The sequence below is a fragment of the Neovison vison genome, chromosome 5 (assembly GCF_020171115.1).
Source record: "Neovison vison isolate M4711 chromosome 5, ASM_NN_V1, whole genome shotgun sequence".
Lineage (NCBI taxonomy): Eukaryota > Metazoa > Chordata > Mammalia > Carnivora > Mustelidae > Neogale > Neogale vison.
The window spans coordinates 107247274-107270833 of NC_058095.1; the positions used below are offsets into that span (position 1 = coordinate 107247274).

The window sequence follows — 23560 nt, forward strand, 5'->3', positions numbered from 1 at the left end:
TACCTTACAGTTATGAACAAGTATAACCATTATAATAAAATTAAGACATAACTCTGAAAACTGCCCATATTCACTTTTTTAAATAATCCTTTTTTTTTTTTAATCCCCATATCATCACAAGTAGTAGAAATTCTTAGGAACATTTTCGAGATGAACACCCTCCCTGCAAAGATGGGAGAGAGAGGAAATGTCAAATCGTGGCCCCCTCTGCTGCTGGGGGGATGTAACTGGTACAGGCACGGGGAGGTAAAGGGCAGTGCACTGTGCTGGGAATTGAGAATGGCTCCCTGAAGCCCTTTCACTGCTGTTTTGTGTCTTCCCTTGTCTTGTCTGGTAGCTCAGATCACACGTCCCAGCCATCTGATCCCTCAGCCTCCATCCCTGCCCCTTACGGTGGTGCGGATCCCTGTGCCCCGCCTTGTGAGTGGAGTTCCACACACACTGTCTACCTGGGTAAGAGACGTCAAGGGGAATAAAACATGGCTTGTCCTCCAACGCTGGGAACCAGTCACCGGTGAGGGAACATGCTAAATGCTGCGAAATAGATTCACACAAAACATCACCCGACTGCCGTGCACACTCGGATCTCTGGGTCTGGCTGGCTCTTTTTAACCCTTATTTTCACAGGTGTCTGTTATTCTTTAAAATGTGTGGGCTGTTTTCCTAAGAAGGGGACAAGTAGGGTCTGTCTCTGTTACTTCCTTATAGCTTATGCAAAGCAGGGGACACGCTGAGTGCCAGGCCACAAAGCACACCCTTGCTCAAGAACAGATGCCTGTGGGTTCCCAGGACAGGGTGCTGCCTTCTGAAGGCTGCTCAGAGCAGATCCCTTTCTATGTAATGGGTAAGAATTCAGAGTCTTTAGAAAGTTGGCTCACAATGAAAAGCTGCGTCATTTCTATGTTTAAGAAAAGTCTTTTCAAATCTCCATTTAAAACACTCGATCTGTACAACCATGAACACTTATATCCCAGAAGCTTCCACGAGCTGGTGAGGATTACTATTAGAGGAGTAGAAATGGTCAGGAGGGGCAGTGTTCAAACATTGAACATGTTCCCCTACCATGTCCCCTTGAGGCTTGTGCAGGGGACTCTAGGTTCCCAGGAGGTGTTGTGCCATCGCTTGTTTGAACATTTCCTCAGTGGAAAAAGTGGAAATGTCTCATATAGAAAAGGGAGAGATGTCTCTGTGAGTACCAACACCATGATACTCTGTGCAGGCCCATCTGATGTAAATTATTTTATTACCCTGTGAGCCAAATCTGGGTTAGTCTGGATGACACAACTACACATTTTAAACAAGAAAATGCCATTAAAAAGGAGATTGATTTGGATGCTCTTTGCTAGGAGGACAATTTTAGATCTTAGACCAATTTTTCAAATATTCTTGACCATGACCCACAGTAAGAACACATTTTATTTTGTGAACCAGGAAAGACACGGATTAATATATAATTGAAACAAGTTTTACAACATAACAGTTCCCCTTACCACAACGTGGTGGCCTGGTTTCTCTATTTTTGCCCCACCCCTTCCTGTTAAAAGAAAAAAAAAGTGACACAGTCCACTGACTTCACAGTCCATGAATAGGTGAGACCAGCATTTCAAAAACAACCACACAGTGATCCGCAGGAGAGACGGGCTTCAGACCCTCCATCTCAGGTACCCTGTGGTGAAGGAAGGGGGATCGTCCCCACTTCCACACCTGGGAACACACTTAGGTCACAAGAAAGTGTGATATAAATCCCTCTCTTCTAGAGTCTGACCGAAGAAACTCAAAGGAGCAGTCTTTGCTTCTGTATCTATATTACACTTAAGATATCAGTAAGGTTCTTAACCATGACCTTCCATAGGGAAGAGGCCTCATCGGACTGGCCCACAGATGAACTCCCATGAGCAGAGACTGTGTGCGGCAGTAGGTCTGGCACAGCCCTACAAAGGGCCACCAAGCAAAGGAGTGGCCAGGGCACGAGGCTGGCACGTCCACTGTGAGAATCCTGCTGGCTGCAACAGTGTTCCTCAGCCCATGAGGTTTCAAAGAGTTCTTGAGGCGGGAGGATTGGGAGATGGTTCTGGGACAAGAGAAGTCAAGGAAATGCTGGGTGAAACAACCTGGGGCCTCGGATGTGGTAAGTGCTGTGGTGACTCTCAAGGAGGCGGGGTGCAGTGTGCAGTGCCTTCCTGCCATAGGTAACCACAGAGTCCTTTTTTGCAAAGACTCACCAAATACATGCTGTGTACAGTTTAGGGACTGCCGCCCCAAGGCGCCCCTGCCTGCTTCTCTCTCCCCTTGGCAGAGACACAATGCAGACAAGACTTCTCTGATGTTCCGGGAGGACCAGGGTTTTAGGGCCCTTCACGAGGACCTGAAGGCATCACTGTATTTGGTTAGTCAGTATAAAATGACAGACCTTTGTCAGCACGTTGAGTGGACTTGTTTATAGCTTCACCATTTGTGGTTTGCAATGGAGAACTCTACGTCCTGCCCACCTCCAGGGGGCGCCATTCACACAGACTGTGGAGAGAACAAGGCCCCTTGGAGTCAGGGAGGCGGCAGCAGCCCTGTGAAAACAGGTCTGTGTTTTAAACTGTAAAACACAGTTTACAGTGTGTTACAGGTGGCTCAGTGGGTTAAAGCCTCTGCCTTTGGCTCACGTCATGATCCCAGGGCCCTGGGATGGAGCCTTGCATCGGGCTCTCTCCTCGGCAGGGAGCTTGCTTCCCTTCCTCTCTATCTGCCTCTCTGCCTACTTGTGATCTCTGTCAAATAAATAAATAAAATCTTTAAAAAAATAATAAACTGTAAAACACAAAACAGTAACAGAGCTGTTGGTTGGAATGTCCGACACATTCTCTTTCACCCCGACTCCTTTCATCCACTGATTCCTGCATCTTTGCACAGATGCTGTGAGTACCACGTCTCTGGATGGGAGGAGGCTGAAAATCTTAAAGACTGGCGGGTGTTCAGCTTCAGGCCCACCAGTCGCTGTCTAGGACATCTAAGACTCGATTCCATCACCTGTAAACCAGGAATGATGACAACAGGTATCCCACTGAGTTGAGGAAAATAAGGGATAATAACCATCTTTATAAATGTCATGAGTAGTCACTTTGTAGGGAAGCCAAGTCCTGCTGCTGCTCCCTGCCCTCAGGCTTCCATGCTGGGGTCCACCACCACACAGCCGTGGCACTGGGAGATCCTGGGGGGCAGACTCAGGGACAAATGGGCTGCAACACGCTTATGCACTGAAGTTCTGAAAGATGGTACTGTCCCTCACTCTATGATTTGTTCTCAGCCAGGAGTGAGGTGGGAACCCTGGAAGCTGGCCTCTACCCAGAATTCCTTTCACTGGCTTCTAAAAAATTTTGCCTTAAGTAATTTCTGGAATAAAAGCTCTAATTATCCTGGGCTCCTTGTATATGCACCCGTACATGTATATCCAGAACATGAAAATACAAACACACCCCTGATCTCAGAAGTGAAAATTTTCACAGCAGCATCTCTCTGTACGACTTATTAACCAGAAAAAGAGGAATCATGTTTCCCAAGTCTTAGGAGAACGAAGGCTTAAAAAACCTCCCCAGAGCACAGTTTGTGATGTGGCATTTCCCAAGGCTGAAATCAGCATCTTCGAGGGGTACATCCACAGAAGGTGGTTAAATTACCTGCATTGGTTTAATAATAATAAAAAAAATCATGCTGATGAAGTTGCTGATCAAGTTGCAAAATCCTTACCACTCTTCCCAGCTCTTCCTAATGGCATCAGTTCCCCACTTCCAGTCCTTTCCCTACAGACCTGTTTTCCCTGAAGTCCCAGCCTTGTGAGAGGAAGCGACTTGTTTGGCCATGCCAGTGGACGATGTCTGCACATTGGCGCTTGTCTCTGTGTAGCCAGTGGTGTCTCCTCCTGTGTCCCCCTCCGTGTCTCCGCTTCTGCACACACTTCTCTGTCTGGACTGTCTAGACTGTCTGGCCAGCAGCAGGTTCCGGGCCGCTGCTCTGTACTTCTTTGAAATGAGGTTGTAGAGGATCGGGTTGATGGAGGCACTCAGATAGAAAAGTTGCAAAGCAACAATGTTAAAGTACTGAGAGAAGTTCATCATCCAAGAATCTTCTGTATTTATGTAAATGATTCTGCCGACGTGGAAAGGCAACCAGCAAACTACAAATGCCAGAACCACCACCACTGCAAAACAACACACAGGCACCACAATGAGCCAAAGCATCTGAAAACAAGTAAGGGCCCCCGAGAACCATCCGAAATAATAAACAAATTAAATAAAACTTTTACCTAGCTAAATCCCGCCCTAGAACAACTTCCAGGGTGCAAACAGCACCCATAATTTGCTTTAAGACTGCATATATGCGTTATCAAGGCTGGACATAAACCCGAAGGAGGTATTTCTACTAACAAGCTGTTCTGGCAGGCTTCCTTCCACAAACCTACTTCAGAGACCTGTTCTCTGTATTCCGCTGAAAAGAATTATGCAACAAATCTGCACAATCTTTTGGTTTGCTTTGCCTGCGGGATAACTTAACGTTAAGGGTTTTTTTTTTGTTTTGTTTTTTGTTTTTTGTTTTTTTAAATTTAGCTTAATGTGCTCTACCCCATCTCCTCACGGGTACTATGAGTAATTCTCATCTAACACAGATGGGCGGTTGGTTTACCCATCCCGGATCAGCCCAGCTCACGGATCCAGAGGCTTAGCGGACCCAGGCATCCCACCCTCCGGGGCGCCCTGGGGTTACCCAGAGCTAGCAGAGGACTGGAGATGCTTTTCTCTGGAGACAGGCAGGACCGACAGTTGGAGGCTGGAGCAAAATGGCACAAGGAATGTAGCTAGAAGTGACGCTGGGAGACCGGGGGTGGGGGGGGGGAAAGGGTCGCTGCCTGCACGGCGCGGGTAGGTGTGTTTGGAACACAGGTGGTGCCACTTACGCAGGACGCGGACCGTCTGCCGGTGGTCCCTCTCGCGCCCGGAGGCGGCCCGGCCTCGCAGCGGCCCCCGACTCCTCCACAGCTCCCGCCCGATGAGCCCGTAGAGGACGCTGAGGCACAGAAAGGGCAGGAAGAAGTAGGCGGTGGTGACCCACAGCATGACGCGCAGTGCGCCCAGCTGAGATGGGCTGGGCCGGCACTCGCGGCTGAATAGCGCCGCGGCGGCGGCGGCCTCATGCCCCGACGGCGGGGACGGCGGTGGGGCCCGCGAGGCCCCGAGGGGCGACGGGGTGAGCGGCGCGCTTCCGTTAGGGTCCCGGACCACGCGGACGCCTGGGTCCTGCTCGACGCCCACCAGAAAGAAGAAGGGCCCCGCGGAGAGCAGCGCCACGGCCCAGAGCGCCGCGATGAGCGCGCGGACGCGGCGCCGGGTGACGAGGACGCGGGCGCGGAGCGGGCGGCAGATGGCGAGGTAGCGCTCGACGCTAAGCGCCGTCATGTGCAGCAGCGTGGCGTAGGTGCAGCCCTCGCCCACGTAGAGCGAGAGGCGGCAAAGCAGCTGCCCGAACACCCAGGGCCGCGAGCGCCAGAGGCGGTACAGGTCGAACGGGAGCCCGAGCAGGATGAGCAGATCGGACACAGCCATGCTGCCCAGGTACAGGTTGGTGGTGGTCCGCATGTCCGGGTTGCGCCCGATCAGCAGCACCGTCACCACGTTGCCGCTCACCCCGACGGCGAAGAGACCCAGGCACACGGCGGTCACCGGCACCAGCGTCCCCAGGGGGAAGGGCGAGCAGAGGTGCTCGTCGCAGGGCAGCAGCACTCCGTCCGCGCCGTCGCTGCTGTTCCAGGGGCCGCCCATGGACGCGCCGCGCCGGGCGGACGCAAGGACTCGCTCGGCGCCCCTCCGCGCCGCCGCACCCCCGGCTGGCACCGGGGGCAGAGTGCGGACCCTGCCGGCGAGGGCTTCCTCCCCCGTTCAGGGCGCGCAGCGGCTCACGCGCCCCTGTCCGCACTGCCGGAGCTCTGCAGCGCGGCGCGCGGGGATGTGACTCTGCAGGGTCCGCTTTGAGGCCCTCCGGAGCGGGCTGCGCGCAGTCTCCGCCCCCGGCCACCGCCCGCCCCATTCCCGCCCCGCTCCCGCCTCCCTCTCGCCTCACTCCCGTGCCCTCTCGTCTGCGGGTCGCGTGCCAGGGAGCTTCCCTCCCCGCTAACTGGAACGCGGGAGGCGGCCGTGGCGCACGGGTCCTGCCCCGTCCAGGGAAGCGGCTGCTCATCCCCCGTGAGGTGGGTTACTGACCCCAGCGGAGCGCGGGCGCTTTGGCCCCTGGAGTACAGAGGGGGGCCTTCTAGCGGCCCTCGGCTGGTGGCTGTGTCCAGGCGCTTCGGAAAGGCTGCCTCCGTACTAACAGTAGAGTAGTCTAAACTCCGGAATCTGGGATAAACTCCCGGGTTCTAGTTCTGTCTCTACAACCGAGTGATCTTAGACCCGTCCCAGCCTCGCCCAGCCCAGGTCTCCTCTTCTGTTAAGTCTGCGAGTAGGAGAGGAGGTTGTTGAGCAGATAATTTCAGCCATCCCTTAAAACCCTGGAATGGGTGGTCATGACCACGACTACTTGTTTTAAAGAACAAGAGTTAAGTATTAACGTGTATGTATTTGAGGGCTTACATGTGTTGTACTGTTCCTATGCACAAAATATATTTTATAAACTAAAAAGCAGAGTATTTGCCAACACTAGGAAGAACTAAAATTCTGGGGAATAGACGAAAACTGATTTGAGTCAGTTCATTGCCGTCTTTGACAATAGCTGACCCTTATTGAGTGCTTAGGGTGTGTTTGGCCCTTTGTTTTCCATTCAATCCTCATGTCTTTGGGAGCTCACTCATTTTACCCCTGAACATAGTGGGACTTGCTTGTGATTTTATCTCCTGATAAAGTACACCCTTCGCTCCCCCCACCCTACCCAGGAGTCTTGAAATGCTCCAGTCTCCCTGTGGATGAGCTGGTCCTCCCGTGCTTCCCAGGCAGGGGGGCTCCTGTGGACATCCCTCACACCCTCTCATTACCAGGACCTGGGAGCCCTCTTGCATCTCAGCCTCCATCACCCCTTTTTGACCTCCATCCCTGGCTTTCTAGCTTACTTTCTCTAAAACCTCAACTCCTGCAATCTTCCACCCACCCGGGAACCCCAGATAAATTGCTGGTCCTACCTTATCATTGTTCCTCACCTGCCTCAAGTCCTCGCTTCCCTACCTGACGAAGTTTAAACTCCTGATTAGCAATCCCAATCACTCCCAGGCAAACACCTTCAACTCCTGTGCTCTTTTCTCTGTTGTCATACAGACAGGGTCACGTTGACGAGAACACAAACATGCCCCTGGTTAAGTCCAATCTTCTGCCTACTTCGGGCACCCTCCCAAATAGCTTGATTGTGCTTGAAATTCACCACCTCTGGCGTGGCTCTCCATTTTCCCTTGGCTATCCTCAGACTTACCTGTTCCATCCACTATTTCACCCTCCAGACCACTCTTCGGTACATCCTCCTCTGTCCTTAATTCCCAGAACCTCTTCCTTCACCCTCGTTCTCACCTGCTGACCTTAATTCTAGGAAAGAACAGAAGCAACGGAAGAGAAATTCCCCATGTTCCCACCCCACCCCCACATGCCTCCTCTCATTTCCCGCCCTGTGCAGATGAATGAGTAGGTGGGACTTGACCTTGAAGTCTGCTCTGCCCCTTCTTCCTTCACCTCCTCAAGGACCTCACTCTAGCAATTCCCTCTCTTGCATCTTCAGAATTTCTCCATCTTCTGGATCATTTCCATGTGTCCAACACAAGTATCGATATTCAGTGTCTCCATTTTTTCTCTCTCCCTCCGTCCACCCCCAAACAAAGAGAAAATGCAATTTTTTCGTCTGTTGTTGATCTGATTTTCCTTTCGAGCATTCACTGACTGGGGAGCAGGAGAGTTCATCGTCTAGCCTGAGTAAAAGCCTGGGTAGTTGGAAGAATGGGACGATCCCTCTGTGTGGTGTTTGGTTCTGGATAGCATGCTTCTTTCTGAGCCTCCTCTTCCTCCCCTGCCTTTCTCAGGGGAGCCCAGGTGTTTGGGGGTGGACAAGGGGCTTGAAGTTCCTTATGAAATAAAAGGGACAGGGACACCCTACTTTGTGTGGGTTTTTGGGGTGCCCAGGGCTGGCATTTGCCACATTCCAGTTCAGTGCCCCCTTCTTGCCGGCCACCAGGTTCTCTGCTAATGCCAGAAGAGAGGGCTGTGGTAGTGAATTTGTGGTCCATTAAAAAAAATATTTTGTTTATTTATTTGACAGAGATCATAAGTAGGGAGGCAGAGAGAGAGAAAAGGGGAAGCAGGCTCCCCACTGAGCAGAGAGCCCCATGTGGGGCTTGATCCCAGGACCCCGAGATCATGACCTGAGCCTAAGGCAGAGGCTTAACCCACTGAGCCACTCAGGCGCCCCATGTGGTCCATTTTTTTTACTCAAGGGATGCTCCCTGGTGTGCTTGACATCTTCCCTTAGCTCTCCCGTGTGCAGTCCCTGAGGTTCTTCCCTTTTCTCCATTCTGCCCCAGAGCCTGATCAACCCAACCTCTGCTGAAGGCTCCTTGCTCCTTTCCCCACCCTCCATGGCGGCCGGCGCCGGGCAGTCTCACAAGTGTGACCTGTGTGGTCTCCCACTATTCTGTATACTCACCCTCCATTCAGACACTCCCCTTCTTTGTTGTAGTCTCTCTAATTATCACCACCTGCCCTACTATTTAATGTACTTAACTCTTTGTTTGTTATCTGCCTTGCCCCTTCCCCTCCCAACATCCTATGGTCCAGAAGGCAGGGCTGGGCTCTGTTGTGTTCTGTACTCTTCCCCTAGTGTCTGGATCAGTACCTGGTATAAAGTGAGAATTTAATAAATATTTGTTAACTCAGGGCATGAATAAGCTTCTGCAGAACCAGGTACCATTATCTTCTCTACAATTCCCAGTGATTGAGAATAGTACTTTGATTAGAGTGGGCGTGCAGTGTTTGTTGATGGTCTCGTTCCAGATAGGAACCGATATGCAGAGGTGGGTTTGCCCCAGGTTTTTTCTATGCTCCAAGGCTGCAACTCAAGCAGGACTTGGTCGGTGGGGCAGAGCCAAATCCTTATCATCAAATGGTTTGATGTTCTGTGTTTTAGGAAGAAACAAGACGAGCCATCTGGAGAATGACTAAATCTGCTTTCTACTTTGTATCTCTAAGGTTATCTACCAGCATACTGACTTCATACATTTGACAGGAAGACGAGGACGTCCTCAGGCGTGTGGGCACCTTTCCCCTCTCCCTTGTGAGTGTGTCTTCCCCTGGTACTTTTGTGGGGTGAGAGTGAGGCCAGGTCTGGCCCCACTATGGCTCTGTGTCCCTGGAAGCAAGAGATTGGTATCATTGATCGGACCTTGGCCCCTGGCTGGAGGTCTCACAGTTTGGCTTTTTGGCAGGCTGGGATGTCCTGACTAAAAATAAAGCTAACGCTGGCAGTGGTCAAGGTGTTGTTCCAAGTATTTGCATATTTTAACTCATTTAATCCTCAATAACAGCATTATGAGGTGGGTCATTTTAGGACACCCACTCTATTTTTCCAAGATTCTATTTTTAAGTAATCTCTACACTCAACATAGTGTACTTACAACACCAAGATCGAGAGTCTCCTGCTCCACCAACTGAGCCAGCCAGCCAGGCACCCCGCAGGATGTCCATTTTACAGATGGGGAAAACCAAGCACAGAGACTTGATCTCACGAAGTGGAATTCCTGGCTGCTTCTCAGGTGGCCATAACCACTGTGCCATGTGGTCTCCGGCTGTATATGGCACTAGCAACCTTAGGGGTGGGTGGCATGTTCTGGATTTGGCTAAGAATACGTCTTTTAGCTCATATTCCAGATGCAAGCTGGACAAATGGAAGGACACAGAAAGTTTTGAGGAGCAGTAGGTTACATCCATAACTTGCAATTTACCTGTTGACATTTGTAAAAACTTCACGGGTTTAATTCTCGGTTCCACACAGAAGAGCGGGATGGGAGGCAGAAAGTGGAAGGCACACAGCAGCTGACCCACATTTTGTAGCATTTTGAGCCAACATCATATAGCTGGGAAGTTGCATGAGACGTTCCAGCTTTTCAGCTTGCCTTGCAACATGGTAATATCTGGCAGCTCTGGGCCCACATTCCCCGAAGGAGGTGGCCCTCCAGGCTGAGCAAGGGCATCTGTGTTTGGACAGACACCCACTCAGCGGGCACGCCATAGCCTTCATCCCTCACACGGTGGCTGCGTGGGCTGCACACCCAGCCTCTTCTTCACTTAAAGACCTGCTGGCTTCTGTTGGCCCCTTTATTTAACAAAGTACGGAGATGGCAGATCTTCTGCCATTTTCTGCCCTGGAAGGGGTAGGAACCCCTGGCAGAAAAGGCCGAGGGCCGGGTTTGGCTGAACCTCTTCTCCAGAACCTGACCGCCACCTTGACCGCGGGCCTCAGGCTCTCCCAGGTTTCTCTGTGCATGGCAGGGACATGGCAGGGCACGTTCAGGCAAGACTCCTGATAGGTTGTGATTGTTGCTGTAGCAATTTTCTCGTGGTCCTAGTTTCTCCTAAGAGAGACAGGCTCCCCTGGTGCGATGATTATCAAGGGTGCTGGTGGAGAGGGAGCAAGTCCCTGTGAAGCGTGGTCAGAAAGAGGGTGTAGGACTTGGGAAAAACCCTCCCAGAGATTCCAGGACCCCTTTCCCAGCCCCAGCTGATAGTCCCCGGTCAAGAATGACCATCCAGCTCCCGTGCTGTGGCCGCTGACCCTGGGCCCAGTTGGGCTCCCCTTGCTGTGCTCTCTCTGCCATGCTGCTTTCGGTGGCATCTTCTGCACCATCAGCTCGAAGCTGCACCACCCACGAAGCTCAGGAGATCCTGAGATATAAGTCACGCTTCTCCAGGCTCCTGTGATAGCAAAAATCTCAGCATGTTCATGAAGATGAAAACAAAGAGGGAAAACTATGAACATTGTTTATGATGCAGCCGATCTGAATTGCAACATCTGGGAAGACCTGCAAGTGCTTTCTGAGATGACTGTTCCTCCTGCCTTCCCTTCTTCCAAGTTTTTCAGCACACCGTCTGTCCAGTCAGAATGCTGCATGGTGGCCATGTCCACACAGTGAGGGAGACGTGTCTAAAGTAACAAGGAAAAACTTCTGGGCACCCTCATCCTTATAGTCATTTTCTGGGGGACAGAGCTATTATTGTTGGCTGTTTCCACTTCTAAAGAGGGCTAGGTATAACTTTGTCTTAGGAATTAGGAATATGAAGGTTCTTATTCTGTTTCTGGGGAGCGGGATGGAGGTAGAAGGAGGTCTGTCTGGGGAATGCCTCTGTCTCTCGTGTGGGGGTCAGAGTGGGCGCTTTCCTTGGGGAACCCTGCACAGAGTGATGAAGAGTGTGGGGGCAGAGTCACCACTTAGTACGTGGACTTGGGCAGGTGTCTTGATGTCTCAGAGCCCCCGGCTCCTCATCTGCATATAGGGCCCACCTCACCGGGTTCTTGCGGAGAGTAAACATGAAGTCCTCAGCTCGGTGCCTGGCGCGCAGTCAGCCCTCTGTAACTGTAACTTCTTAATCATGATAATAACATAAAAAAGATGTTGTCCTTGGGGCCAAAGAGCCCCCATCTACATCTTCCCTTGGTCAATTCTAATGATGCCCTCTGTCCCCCATACCTATGCCCCCGCCCTTAGCACTCCTTCCATTGCTTTCTGTCGAAAGTCCAAGCCACGTGCCTTTCGGGAGTGCTCGACGTGTTACCATTTCTAGGCCAAGTTTCCCAAGCCCCTTGGTGTGATGCCAATGTAGTCTCGATGTCCTCAGAGCTTTCGTTAGCTTCCCGATACCCCTGATGTACCGGGGCATCAGTGAGCAGACTCCTGCCCATCACCTCCATCTCCCTGGAGAGCTGCCCCCGTTATAGCCTCTTGGCGCCTGTGCGGGCAGCTGGGGGTGGGCCATGGCGAGCTGGCCAGGTGTGCAGGTGGAGTGCGTGGTCAGCTCAGGGCAGGGTCTGCTGCCCGAATCAACAGCTCCAAGGACCAGTGCCCTAACACCTCACCCATTTGTTTCTTGTTCCCTAGAGCCTGCCTCGAGTGTGGGGGACAGTCTAGGGGTGTTATCTCCATTTGGTGGCTCACCGTTCTAGGTTGCTTTGGTCACAGGACATCGCCATTAAAGCAGATGCCCCCTTCATCTCTAAGGCAGGGGGAGAGACAATCAAACGCTTCTTCCTGAAAGTGACTGTGCCAGCTTCAAGCTGCAAGTCCCTGGGCTCCAAAGCCACCCCACAGGGATTCCGCAAATATTCATCTTCTTGGCCCACCCACTCCCTGTTGGGCTTGTCAGCAGGGGTGCTGGAGGGCAGGGGAGTGAAGGAGGCACTTGCTCCTTCCTGTTGGTGTTCCTTTCAGTGTCATCCTTGTCTCCTCCCAGCAGCACTGGCTTCGGTCTCCAGCTCCTTTAGACACACAAATAGAAGCCCCGCCAGCCTCACGCAGGCAGCCGCTCCTCCTCAGAGGTCTGGTTCCCAGTTCCCGGGGCTCCTCTAACCTCCTGGGTTCTGATACCTTCCGCATCTTCCTTTTGCTTCCAGCCCAAAGAGTGGCAGCTTTTTTTCCAGATATTTATTACCTGTGTATCACCTGTTTGTTTCTACAGCTAACACTTGTTGCACCTCTAACTCTTGTCACATCAAAGTCCAGTGTGAAAATGATTCTTATTAAGTATCTGGTGTGGAATCTGTTTTCCTGGCTGAATCCTAGTGAATGTTTTTTCTACTACATTTCATTGGCCAGAAGTCACCCGGGCTCTTCCAACCTCAGGTAGGTGGGAGGTGTCCTGGAGGAGGAGAACCAGTATTTGGCCAAGGACCTTGTATTTTGGAATTCAAACCATGTGTTCTAGTAACTAGTGCCGGAGAGCAAAATTTCTGACCACTTGGCAGCTTAAGACAACCATTTTATTGTGCTAATTCTGTGGGCTAGGAATTCAGGGATGGCTTGTCTTTGCTTCCTGTTATCTGAGACCTGAGCTGTGGAAGATCCAAAAGCTGGGAGTGGCTTGACGGCTAGAGGCTGGCATCACATGATGTCTCATTCACTCACCTGTCTGGTGCCTGGACCCAGAAGACTAGAAGAGTGGGACACCTGACTGGAGTGCTGGCATTATTCTGCACTTTGATTTTTTTTTTCTTTTTAAAGATTTTTTTCCTTTTTAAAGATTTATTTGACAGATGGAGATCACAAGCAGGCAGAGAAGCAGGCAGAGAGAGAGGAGGAAGCAGGCTCCCTGCTGAGCAGAGAGCCCGATGCTGGGGTAGATCCCAGGACCCTGAGATCATGACCTGAGCCGAAGGCAGAGGCTTTAACCCACTGAGCCACCCAGGCGCCCCTGCACTTTGCTTTTTAACTTTCATAATATGTCTTGGTGTTCTTTCCAGGTCAGTAAATAGAAGGCTACTGTATTCTTTTGGCTATAGGTGCACAGCATTCCATTACATTGAGTATAATTGAGTATACAGGTTTTTTTTTTTAAAAGATTTTATCTATTTATTTGACAGACAGATCACATGTAGGCAGAGAGGCAGGCAGAGAGAGGGAGAGAGGGATGCAGGCTCCCTGCTGAGCAGAGAGCCCGATGCGGGACTCGATGAGTATACAGTTTCTTTAATCATTTTCTCATTGTTGCTTATTTCGGTATTACCCCAGTCTTTTGCTGTTACAAACGGGTCTGCAATGAATAGTGCCCAGTGTGTCACAAGTGGGTGATTAAATGTGTAGGTTAAATATTTGTCAGTGGACCTGCCTGGTTGGAGAGTATGTGCAATGTGTTATATCCCTTCATTGGAATTGTACAACTTAAATTCCACTAGCAATGTCTTGTTTTTCTGCCGTGTTTCTGACATAATGTGTAACCAAAATTTTGCAGTTTTGCCATTGATAGTGACAAATGGTTTTTCTGTTTTATCTTGAGTTTCTCTTGTTATGAGTAAGAATGAGCATTTTGTCGTATGTTTGAGTTCTTTGTATTTCCTTTCTGTGAAATGCTTGAATCCTTTGTTTTTACATTGGGTTATTGTTTATTTCATCTTCATGTATTTAAGAATTTATGTTTTCCTATATTAGAGACACTAAATAGATGAGCCCTTTTCTGGAATATGAATTGCAACTATTTTTTCCCAGGTTTGCTATTTCCTTGGACTTAAAAAAAAACTGCTATGCATAAGCTTTTATTTATATGGCATTGAAATGATCAATCTTTCCTCTTGTGGGTTCTGTATTTTGAGGGTTCTGATTTGATAGGCCACTCCCATGCCAGGATTATAAAGGAGTTCTTTCACATCTTTTATTTAGTTTGTTTGTATTTAAATGTTTGATTCATTTGGAATTCATTCTGGTGTAAAGTGTGGGTGATATGGATCCAACTTCATTTTTGGGTGGCTATCCAGTTGTCCCAGTATCATCTATTGGACTGCTCATTTTTACTCCACTGACTTGAGCTGCCTGCTTTATCAAATACTAACTTCCTGCATGTTCTTGAGGCTGTGGACTTCCTGTTTTGTTCCTTTGGTTTTTTTCAGTGCTAATATCGTTTTCGAGGCATTATAATTTAGTGGAGCTAGTCTCCTCTCATTGCTCTTTTTCAGTTTTTCTATTTTTAGTTTTCTAAATGAATGGCGGTGCCATACTTTTATTTACAGTGGGCTTAGAGTAAAACTTGGTGTCTCTTTAAAAAAATTCTTAATTATATTGTCATAAACTGTGTACACCCTGGCTGGAAATGTGTGTACTCCCAGGGCTCTTTGCACTTTTACCCTCTTCACCCTTTGGGGGTCATTCTGAACCAGAGTCACAGGGACTGGATACCAAGTGTCCCTCAGCATGACTGGACACTAGATTTCATGCTGGTTTAGGTGGATCTGAATCGAAGTTAGAGACATAAATTAATTGTAAGTATTACTGGAGCACCAAATACATGAGTTTTTCTCAAATGTGATTTTCTAAGTTACTTTTCAGAACACAGGCTGTGAGAAACAAGGTCTTATACTACTATATATGGACATTCTTACAGCACAGCCATTATTATTGGTGAACTGTTTAACTGCAAAATGTATTCTTTTCTCTAAGACCACTGAATCATCCTAGAAATATGACCAGTGTCAGAGTTGATAACTTCGGCCTGGGCAGGCCAGATCATTTGATAACTATCATGGACATTCAAAAAAATTTCAACCCACGCACTGAAAGGAATAGGGACATCCAAGGAAGCCTGGGAAGTTTGAAAATCAGAAAGTGAGAAGTTGGCCTGTGTCCTTAGCAAAATGGACTTTATGATTAGGTTGGTTTATTTTACTGATTTGATGATGTCCAGGGTTCTCTAGTCCTGTGCTGTCTGTATACTAGTCTTTAGGTTCATCTTACAGTCCCTTTTCAAAAAATTGAGGTGAAATTTACATAACATAAAATTAACCATTTTAAAGAGAACAGAGCAATGGCATTTAGTATGTTCACAATGTTGTGCAAGAACAACCTCCGTAGAGTTCCAAAACATCTCCAAGATAAAACCCCATACCCTTTAAGCAATTATCTCCATTTCCTCTTCCCTCCAGCCCCTGGCATCCACTAATCCTTAGTCTTTGCAGATTTACCTATTCTAGGTAATTTGTATGAATAGAATCATACAACATGTGATGTTTTGTGTCTGGTTTCTTTCATTTAGCATAATGTTTCCCAGTTTCATCCACACATATTCCCTTTCTGAACATATTAACTTGTCTTGTGGGTAGCAGGGGCAGTAAAGGTACTTTCATCCTTGGATGGATGAGTATTTAAAAGATGGTTATTTCTGGGGCTGATTGTAAGCTCCAAATGGGAGTCAAACTATCAAAGGATGAAACTGTAAAGAAATTAGAGCTGCTCATTTTTTTGATCCTTGTATCAGATCATCCTTGTCTGATTTCTGTTCAATCCTTAGAGGGCTGTGGATTGTTTTGGATAGGGGGAAGTGTTTAATACAATGCTCGGCATGCAGAAAGTACTCAATAAATACCATTATAAATGCAATATTATTGATTTGATTTCCTTATTGAATTTAGGGTTTGTGGGAGAGACAGCAGAGGACAGTGGTCAAGTGTGGGGGCACTAGACCAGTTACCTGGATTCAAATCTCAGCTCCATCATTTGTTAGCCATGTGACTTTTGGCAGGTGCTTAACTCTTCTATGCTTCAGCTGATGTCCAATGCAGCAATTAAGAGGATTATATAACTAAGGTAAAGCACTGAACGCCATGCCTAGCACACATTGTTTGAACAGATGCAAACCATTATGATTTGAGTAAGTCGCGTGGCTTCAAAATCTTTTGGTTCTAAAGATCTTTTCCTTGGCAAATTTCCCATAGCAGGTATCCTTTTTATTATATAAGACGAAAGACAGTCCTTATAGCATCTAAACATTTGAATGTGCCAGTCTGTTCATGGAAGAATTCATGACCATAACTATTAAAATCTTAGTTCTGTCAACTTTTTTTTGTTATTTTCTCCCTTTTAAGGGTTCAGGGAGAGAATAATGAATAATTAAAGGGATACTCTTGAGGGTATATATACTATCTTCAAAAGCATATATGAAAATAGAATATTTAAAAATTCTTTAAAAATTTGAGGCATTATCATCACCTATATTGATGGTAGATGGCTAGGTTGCAGTGTCATGACTGGTTTTAGGTTTTGGAGAATCATTTTCTTTTGTCATCTATCTGCCTGATTAAGCCAGCACCCACAAGGGATCCTTTCAGAGAGAATGTCATGATGGTGAGGACCATCATGCAATCCATGGAGTTCAAACAGGACATACAAAATTTGTTTTCCAAACTACAGAAAAAGACAGTGACATGCAACACTGTGAGTCAGTATTCTATTCTTCTCGAGGCTGGATTCATACTTCATTGCTTCTGTGAAGTAATGCCCCTATATTCAAAGTATCTCCTTTTCCCCAGCCAAACATTTTAAGCTTTATTGTGGTACTGGCAGTTGTGACACTTAGGGATGTACCCGGATTTTTAAAAAGCAAGGTATCCATGGTACTGGGGAAATGGGAGAGCAACATGCAAAAGAATGAAACTTGACCACTTTCTAACGCCATACACAAAAATAAATTCAAAATGGATTAAAGACTTAAATGTGAGACCTGAAACCATAAAAATCCTAAGGAAGAACACAGGCGATAACTTCTCTGCCACTGGCCATAGCAACTTCTTTCTAGAAATGTCTCCTGAGGCAAGGGAAACAAAAGCAAAAATAAACATTGGAATTACATAAAAATAAAGTTTCTGCACAGCAAAGGAAACAACAAAACTAAAGGCAACTTACTGAGTGGGATAAGCTACTGGCAAATGACCTATCTGATAAAGAGTTAGCACTTAATATACACAAAGAACTTATAAAACACAACAGCCCAAAAGTTAATAATCCAAATAAAAAATGGGCAGAAGACATAAATAGACATTTTCCCAAAGGCAGCATATAGCATAGAGATGGCTAACAGAAACATGAGAAGATGCTCAGTATCACTGATCACCAGGGAAATGCAAACCAAAGCTACACGGAGATACCACTCCACACCTGTCAGAATGGCTACAATGAACAACACAAGCAACAAAATGTGTTGGTGAGTAAGTGGAGAAAAAGGAACCTTTTTGCACTGTTGGTGGGAATGCAAACTGGTGCAACCATTCCAGAAAATAGTATGGTGTTTCCTCACAATGTTAAAAATAGAACTACCCGACACTTCAGCAATCAAACTGCCAGGTATTAACCTAAAGGATACAAAAGAAAAATATAAATATATATGATGGACTATTACTCCGCCATAAAAAAGAATGAAATCTTGCCATTAGCAACAACATGGATAGAACCAGAGATTATTATGCTGAGCAGAATCAGTCAGAAAAAGACAGATACCATATGATTTCAATCCTATGTGGAATTTAAGAAAAATAAGCAAAGGGTGGAAGGGGTGAACAGAGAAGCAAACCAAGAAAGAGACTCTCATCTATAGAGAACTGATGGTTACCCGAGGGGTGGTGGGTGGGAGGATGGGGTAAATAGGTGATAGGGATGAAAGAGTGCACTTGTGATGAGCAGCAGGTGATGTACTGAAGTGTTGAGTCACTACGTTGTACGTTGTACCTAAAACTAGTATTACACTGTACATTAACTGGAATTTAAATAAAAACTTAATAAAAGGGCGCCTGGGTGGTTCAGTTGGTTAAGACTGCCTTCAGCTCAGATCAAGATCCTGGAGTCCCAGGATCCAGTCCCGCATCCGGCTCTCTGCTCATTAGGGAGTCTGCTTCTCTCTCTGACCCTCCCCACTCTCATAGTCTTTCTCTCAAATAAATAAAATCTTTTTTTTTTTAAAGATTTTATTTATTTGACAGAGATCACAAGTAGGCAGAGAGGCAGGCAGAGAGAAGGGAGGGGAGGCAAGCTCCCTGCTGAGCAGAAAGCCTGATGTGGGGCTCGATCCCAGGACCCTGGGATCATGACCTGAGCTGAAGGCAGAGGCTTTAACCCACTGAGCCACCCAAGCGCCCCTCAAATAAATAAATCTTAAAAGGGGCACCTGGGTGGCTCAGTGGGTTAAAGCCTCTGCCTTCAGCTGTCATTATACCAGGGTCCTGGGATCAAGCTTCACATCAGGCTCTCTGGCTGGTAGGGAGCCTGCTTCCTCCTCTCTCTCTGCCTACTTGTGATCTGTCAAATAAATAAATAAAATCTTTTAAAAAAAAGACAATGTATCCCCATTTGAGATCTATGGATGGAATTTTAGCAAGGGGTGAGAGGGAACATTGAATTTTCTGGCACATGTGAGAATTTTCAGGCATAGGCTGAACTTTCTGGCATGATACTGTAGGTGGACAAGTTAAACCTCCTGGTGGAGGGCTGACCTGGGGTCAGATAGCAGGAAGGTTCTAGGTCCCTGAAGGAGAAGGAAGGTACTGGGAAACAGATGAATACAGGTATGGAGGTCGATTTCCTTTCCAATGAAAACGTCACTTCAGAGCTATCCTTATTCTTCATATATGTGAAAGCAGCAAGATATCTAGAGAACTGCATAAAATCAAGTCACTAGGATAAAACTTACTTCATTCTTTAATCTACTGGATATTATCTTCTTGAAAATGGGTTCTCTCACACTGAAGATTTGAATACTGCTAAAAAGACCTGCTGTAAGCCCACTGCAAGAAGGGAAACCTTAATATTTCATTCACTAAGAGGCAGCAAATAATGAGTGTATAGGAATACAATAAACATATCTCAAAAAAGAATGATACAACTTTTATTTTCCATGGATTTTAAAGATACTTTTGCTACATAGTTATGTATTTTTATGAGATTATATTTTTTTCATTTGTATGAAGTTCAGCCTTATACAATTTTAAGGTGATATGTTTGGTAGTGTATCTATAATCTTTAAAAAGTTTAGAGTTTTTGGAATGTACAGTATATGAGGTAAAATCAAGATTACATTAAAAATTGTTTTCTCCTCTGCATTGATTTTGCAGTGAGGCTCAAATGGCAAGTACACTATTAAATGACATTTACTATCAAAAATAGGAGTTCATTTGAGTTACTATGAAAAACATAAGCCACTGTAACTCCCACAGCGGCAGTATTTTACCATTTTAGACATTCAACTATATAGAAATCTCTGGGCTATTACACTCAAACTCATTTGTACTGCCAAATGTGGCACTTTTAAGTTTCTAGAAAATAATCGCAATCACTGTTGTTTTCGGGGAAAGTTAGCCTATACATAAGAGATTAAATTTAAATAAAATGTAAACATACAGTATATTATAGTGACAGATCATTCTTACCACTTGGAAAGGCCAAGTTTATCCGTTTCTTTTTTGAACAAAGGTTAATGTTTTTTCTACAGCACAGATCATTTGACATAAAACAATTACAATACATGCCCATTCTAATATAAGAGAAATTCTTCAGAGATCTTCAAAGCACAAAACATACGTCCTTTTTTCAAAGACTGACAGAAGTGCTTAGTAATCACTAAAATGCTAACTTCAGCAACTAAAAATTAGTGATTCACTATCCTAAAATTCAAATAATAAATTAAAAAGGCTAGTTACAAGTGTTTTACAGATAACAGATGTGATAAAACAAGAATTTTAGATAGTTTCATTACAAACTGTATTATTACTGGCAGTCATCGACATCTATGCAAGATGTACAATGTGATACTTGACAAAATTCAATCTGATCATCCAATAACTCACAAATGCAAGCTCACAAAACATTAATGAATTATGCAATTGCAAAGTGCTCTAATGCAACATTAACCACATGCAATCAACAATTTGGAACAGTATCCAGACAGACATTACATTAAACATTAGTTTTTCAAGAAAGAAAGCAGCTTGAAGTTTACTGGTGCAAATTAATTTTGTCTTCAGATTTGGTGTCCCAAACAAAAAGGTTAGGTTTGATTATGAATTCTGATGGTGATGGCAGTAGTTATGGGAGAAGCAGCAAAACTTATGGGAGTTCTTCAAAATCAGTCTATTCCAGATAGATGGCGTGAGTAAGTTTGTGTGTGTGTATATATATTTCTACACTTGGTAGGTATAGTTTATATAGATGCCATATACGTATATGCATGTCCTTAAACACATACAAATAGTTCAGAGGCTCACAAAAACCAAATTAAATAGGTTAGAAATTCAGAGTTTAATATGACTACTTTTAAAAAGTATAATCCCTCTGTTCTTTTCTTTTCTCAAGACCTGAAGAAGTGCTTTTTGAGTAAACATTAAAATATTTTTAGGCCAAGTAAACTGTCTGTGCTTTCTTTAAGTGATTTATCTGTGAATTCATGAATATATACTTGTAATGAAGAACTCCACATTTATCAAACAAGAAGTTTCTTTTTTCATGCATATTCTTTCATCCAGTTTTTGACTGCTAAACCCCTCCAGTTATTCATCATAATCCCACTTACCAAATAATTAAGACAAATGAGGAGGTAGAAATATAGCACTAGATTGCTTTCACAGCATCAGACTTTAACATTTTTTAATAGCATGTTAGTGTAAATTTTAATCATTCTGACTTTTTCACTAGGTAATATCTTTAGAACAGATCAGGTTGTCACTGTTACACTCATGCTGACTGGTCAAAATATCAATTGTATATTGTTGCCTCTTTGAAAGTTTGTTTTACAAGAAGGCATATTAAAAAAAAAAGAAAAAAAAAGAAAAAAAAGGGAAAAAAAGGAAAGAAAAAAGTCCCAACCAAACAAAAAACCAAAAATTTCTATTTCTGTGGCTTGCATTCTAATAAGGTGCCAGCCTCTACCTAATAATATAAGCATTGGAAATGGCAAAAATGATGTATTATAGTCTCAATGCCAGTGCTAAATGCCACTGTTTTTGTAAAAGCAATACAGAAATAATTTTAGTACATGACAAAATAAAATGTAATACAGTATTAAAAATAAAGTTATATTTTCACTTGATTACAAAGTACTGAATGATAAAGGCAATCAAAATGGAAAAGAAAGCAAACAGCACAAGGATGACGGCAGCACACTGCTCGTCACTTAGTGCGCGCCGGGTCCTTGTGCTTTCCACAGTGTCTCTGTTGGTGCTGGCTGGTGGGTCAGTCCTCTGAGAGATGAAGAGCACTGTTGTGCTATAGGGACCTACTAGGTCCTGATGCCCCACAGGGTCTTGGCACTGGCGAATGGCACACACACGGAAACGATATTCACAGTTCAGCTGAAGACTTGAATACCGGAATGAAGAGTCAGGACCTTTGTAAATCTATTAATAAGAGAGTGAAAAAAGAATTACGTATGAAGGACAGGCAGAAAATACTTTACAACTGGCTAGTTTTAGAATTATTTTTGAAAGGGAAGCTAGTGAGTGCCACTGCTTTTATTATTATTTTTTAAAAAGATTTTATTTATTTATCTGAGAGGGCGAGAGATCACAAGTAGGCAGAGAAGGAAGCAGAGATAAAAAGGGGGAAGCAGGCTCCCTGCTGAGCAGAGAGCCTGATTCGGGGCTTGATCCCAGGACCCTGAGATCATGACCTGAGCCAAAGGCAGAGCTTAACCCACTGAGCCACACTGGTGCCCCTGCTTTTATCTTTTCTTTAAAAATTAATTATTTTTAAATTTATTTTCAGCATAACAGTATTCATTATTTTTGCATCACACCCAGTGCTCCATGCAATCCGTGCCCTCTATAAGACCCACTACCTGGTTCCCCCAACCTTCCACCTCCCCACCATTTCAAACCCCTCAGATTGTTTTTCAGAGTCCATAGTCTCTCATGGTTCACCTCCCCTTCCAATTTCCCCCAACTCCCTTCTCCTCTCTAACTCCCCATGTTCTCCATGCTATTTGTTATGCTCCACAAATAAGTGAAACCATATGATAACTGACTCTCTCTGCTTGACTTATTTCACTCAGCATAATCTCTTCCAGTCCCGTCCATGTTGCTACAAAAGTTGGGTATTCATCCTTTCTGATGGAGGCATAATCTCCATCGTGTATATGGACCACATCTTCCTTATCCATTCGTCCATTGAGGGGCATCTTGGTTCTTTCCATGGGTTGGCAACTGTGGCCATTGCTGCTATATACATTGGGGTACAGATGGCCCTTCTTTTCACTACATCTGTATCTTTGGGGTAAATACCCAGTAGTGCAATGGCAGGGTCATAGGGAAGTTCTATTTTTAATTTCTTGAGGAATCTCCACACTGTTCTCCAAAGAGGCTGCACCAACTTGCATTCCCACCAACAGTGGAAGAGGGTTCTCCTTTCTCCACATCCTCTCCAACACATGGTGTTTCCTGTCTTGCTAATTTTGGCCATTCTAACTGGGGTAAGGTGATATCTCAATGTGGTTTTAATTTGAATCTCCCTGATGGCTAGTGATGATGAACATTTTTTCATGTGTCTGATAGCCATTTGTATGTCTTCACTAGAGAAGTGTCTGTTCATATCTTCTGCTTTTATCTTTTAAATGACATTTTAAAAATACCCATCTTTACATTAAAGAGCCTATCTGCTGTTATAAGGACAGGAGAAATTGGAAAAGTGAGGATGTGAGATATATGGTCACAGAGCAAGCAAAATCAGCCCGAAGGCATTTCCTTGGTTTTCTCAAATGTAAGAAGTCAAACTTCTGTGAAATCATTCCGTGAAAAGAGAAACTACATCTAATTATGTTTCCACATTATATATAAATCTATGTAAAACTGGCTTCTGTACAATTTCAAACATCTGCTGAAACAATGAATGAATGAATAAGGGGAGCTTTCTACAGCTGTCTATGGCAAATTATTTTATAAACTTTAAAGAAATCACTTACAATCACAGAACTGGATTTTAAACCCAAGTCCTCTGCCCATCCCTTAGAAAGGAAATAACAAGAATGGAATTCCTTGAATTCTCAAGAGAGTGCTAGCAATTAAGAGGATATGTATTGGGACTGCTCACTCCTGGGTCCAAGCACTA

At 45.5% G+C, this 23560-nt stretch overlaps 2 protein-coding genes across 5 annotated transcripts in view; both read right to left on the minus strand.

Moving 5' to 3' along the window:
• Positions 1 to 2790: 2790 nt before the first annotated feature.
• MLNR (motilin receptor) lies at positions 2791 to 5801 on the minus strand. The gene is made up of 2 exons (XM_044250668.1): positions 4940 to 5801; positions 2791 to 4186 (listed from the first exon to the last, which is right to left on the minus strand). The coding sequence occupies exons 1-2, from the start codon at positions 5799 to 5801 to the stop codon at positions 3789 to 3791; spliced, it is 1260 nt and encodes a 419-aa protein (XP_044106603.1). The 3' UTR covers positions 2791 to 3788.
• Positions 5802 to 19330: 13529 nt separating this feature from the next.
• The window catches only part of FNDC3A (fibronectin type III domain containing 3A), a 184203-nt gene continuing 179973 nt past the window's right edge, over positions 19331 to 23560 (minus strand). For all 4 annotated transcript variants that reach the window (XM_044249716.1, XM_044249714.1, XM_044249715.1 and 1 more), the window contains one exon: positions 19331 to 21855. In XM_044249716.1, coding sequence (XP_044105651.1) covers positions 21541 to 21855 — 315 coding nt within the window. In that variant the 3' untranslated portion in view covers positions 19331 to 21540. The remainder of the gene's footprint in view (positions 21856 to 23560) is intronic.

Excerpts from the sequence above, each read along its gene's own strand:
- MLNR (XM_044250668.1), bottom strand. The coding sequence starts at position 5,801 with ATGGGCGGCCCCTGGAACAGCAGCGACGGCGCGGACGGAGTGCTGCTG. Across the intron at positions 4,187-4,939 it reads GCAGACGGTCCGCGTCCTGC|TGGTGGTGGTTCTGGCATTT; the intron begins GTAAGTGGCACC and ends GTTGTTTTGCAG.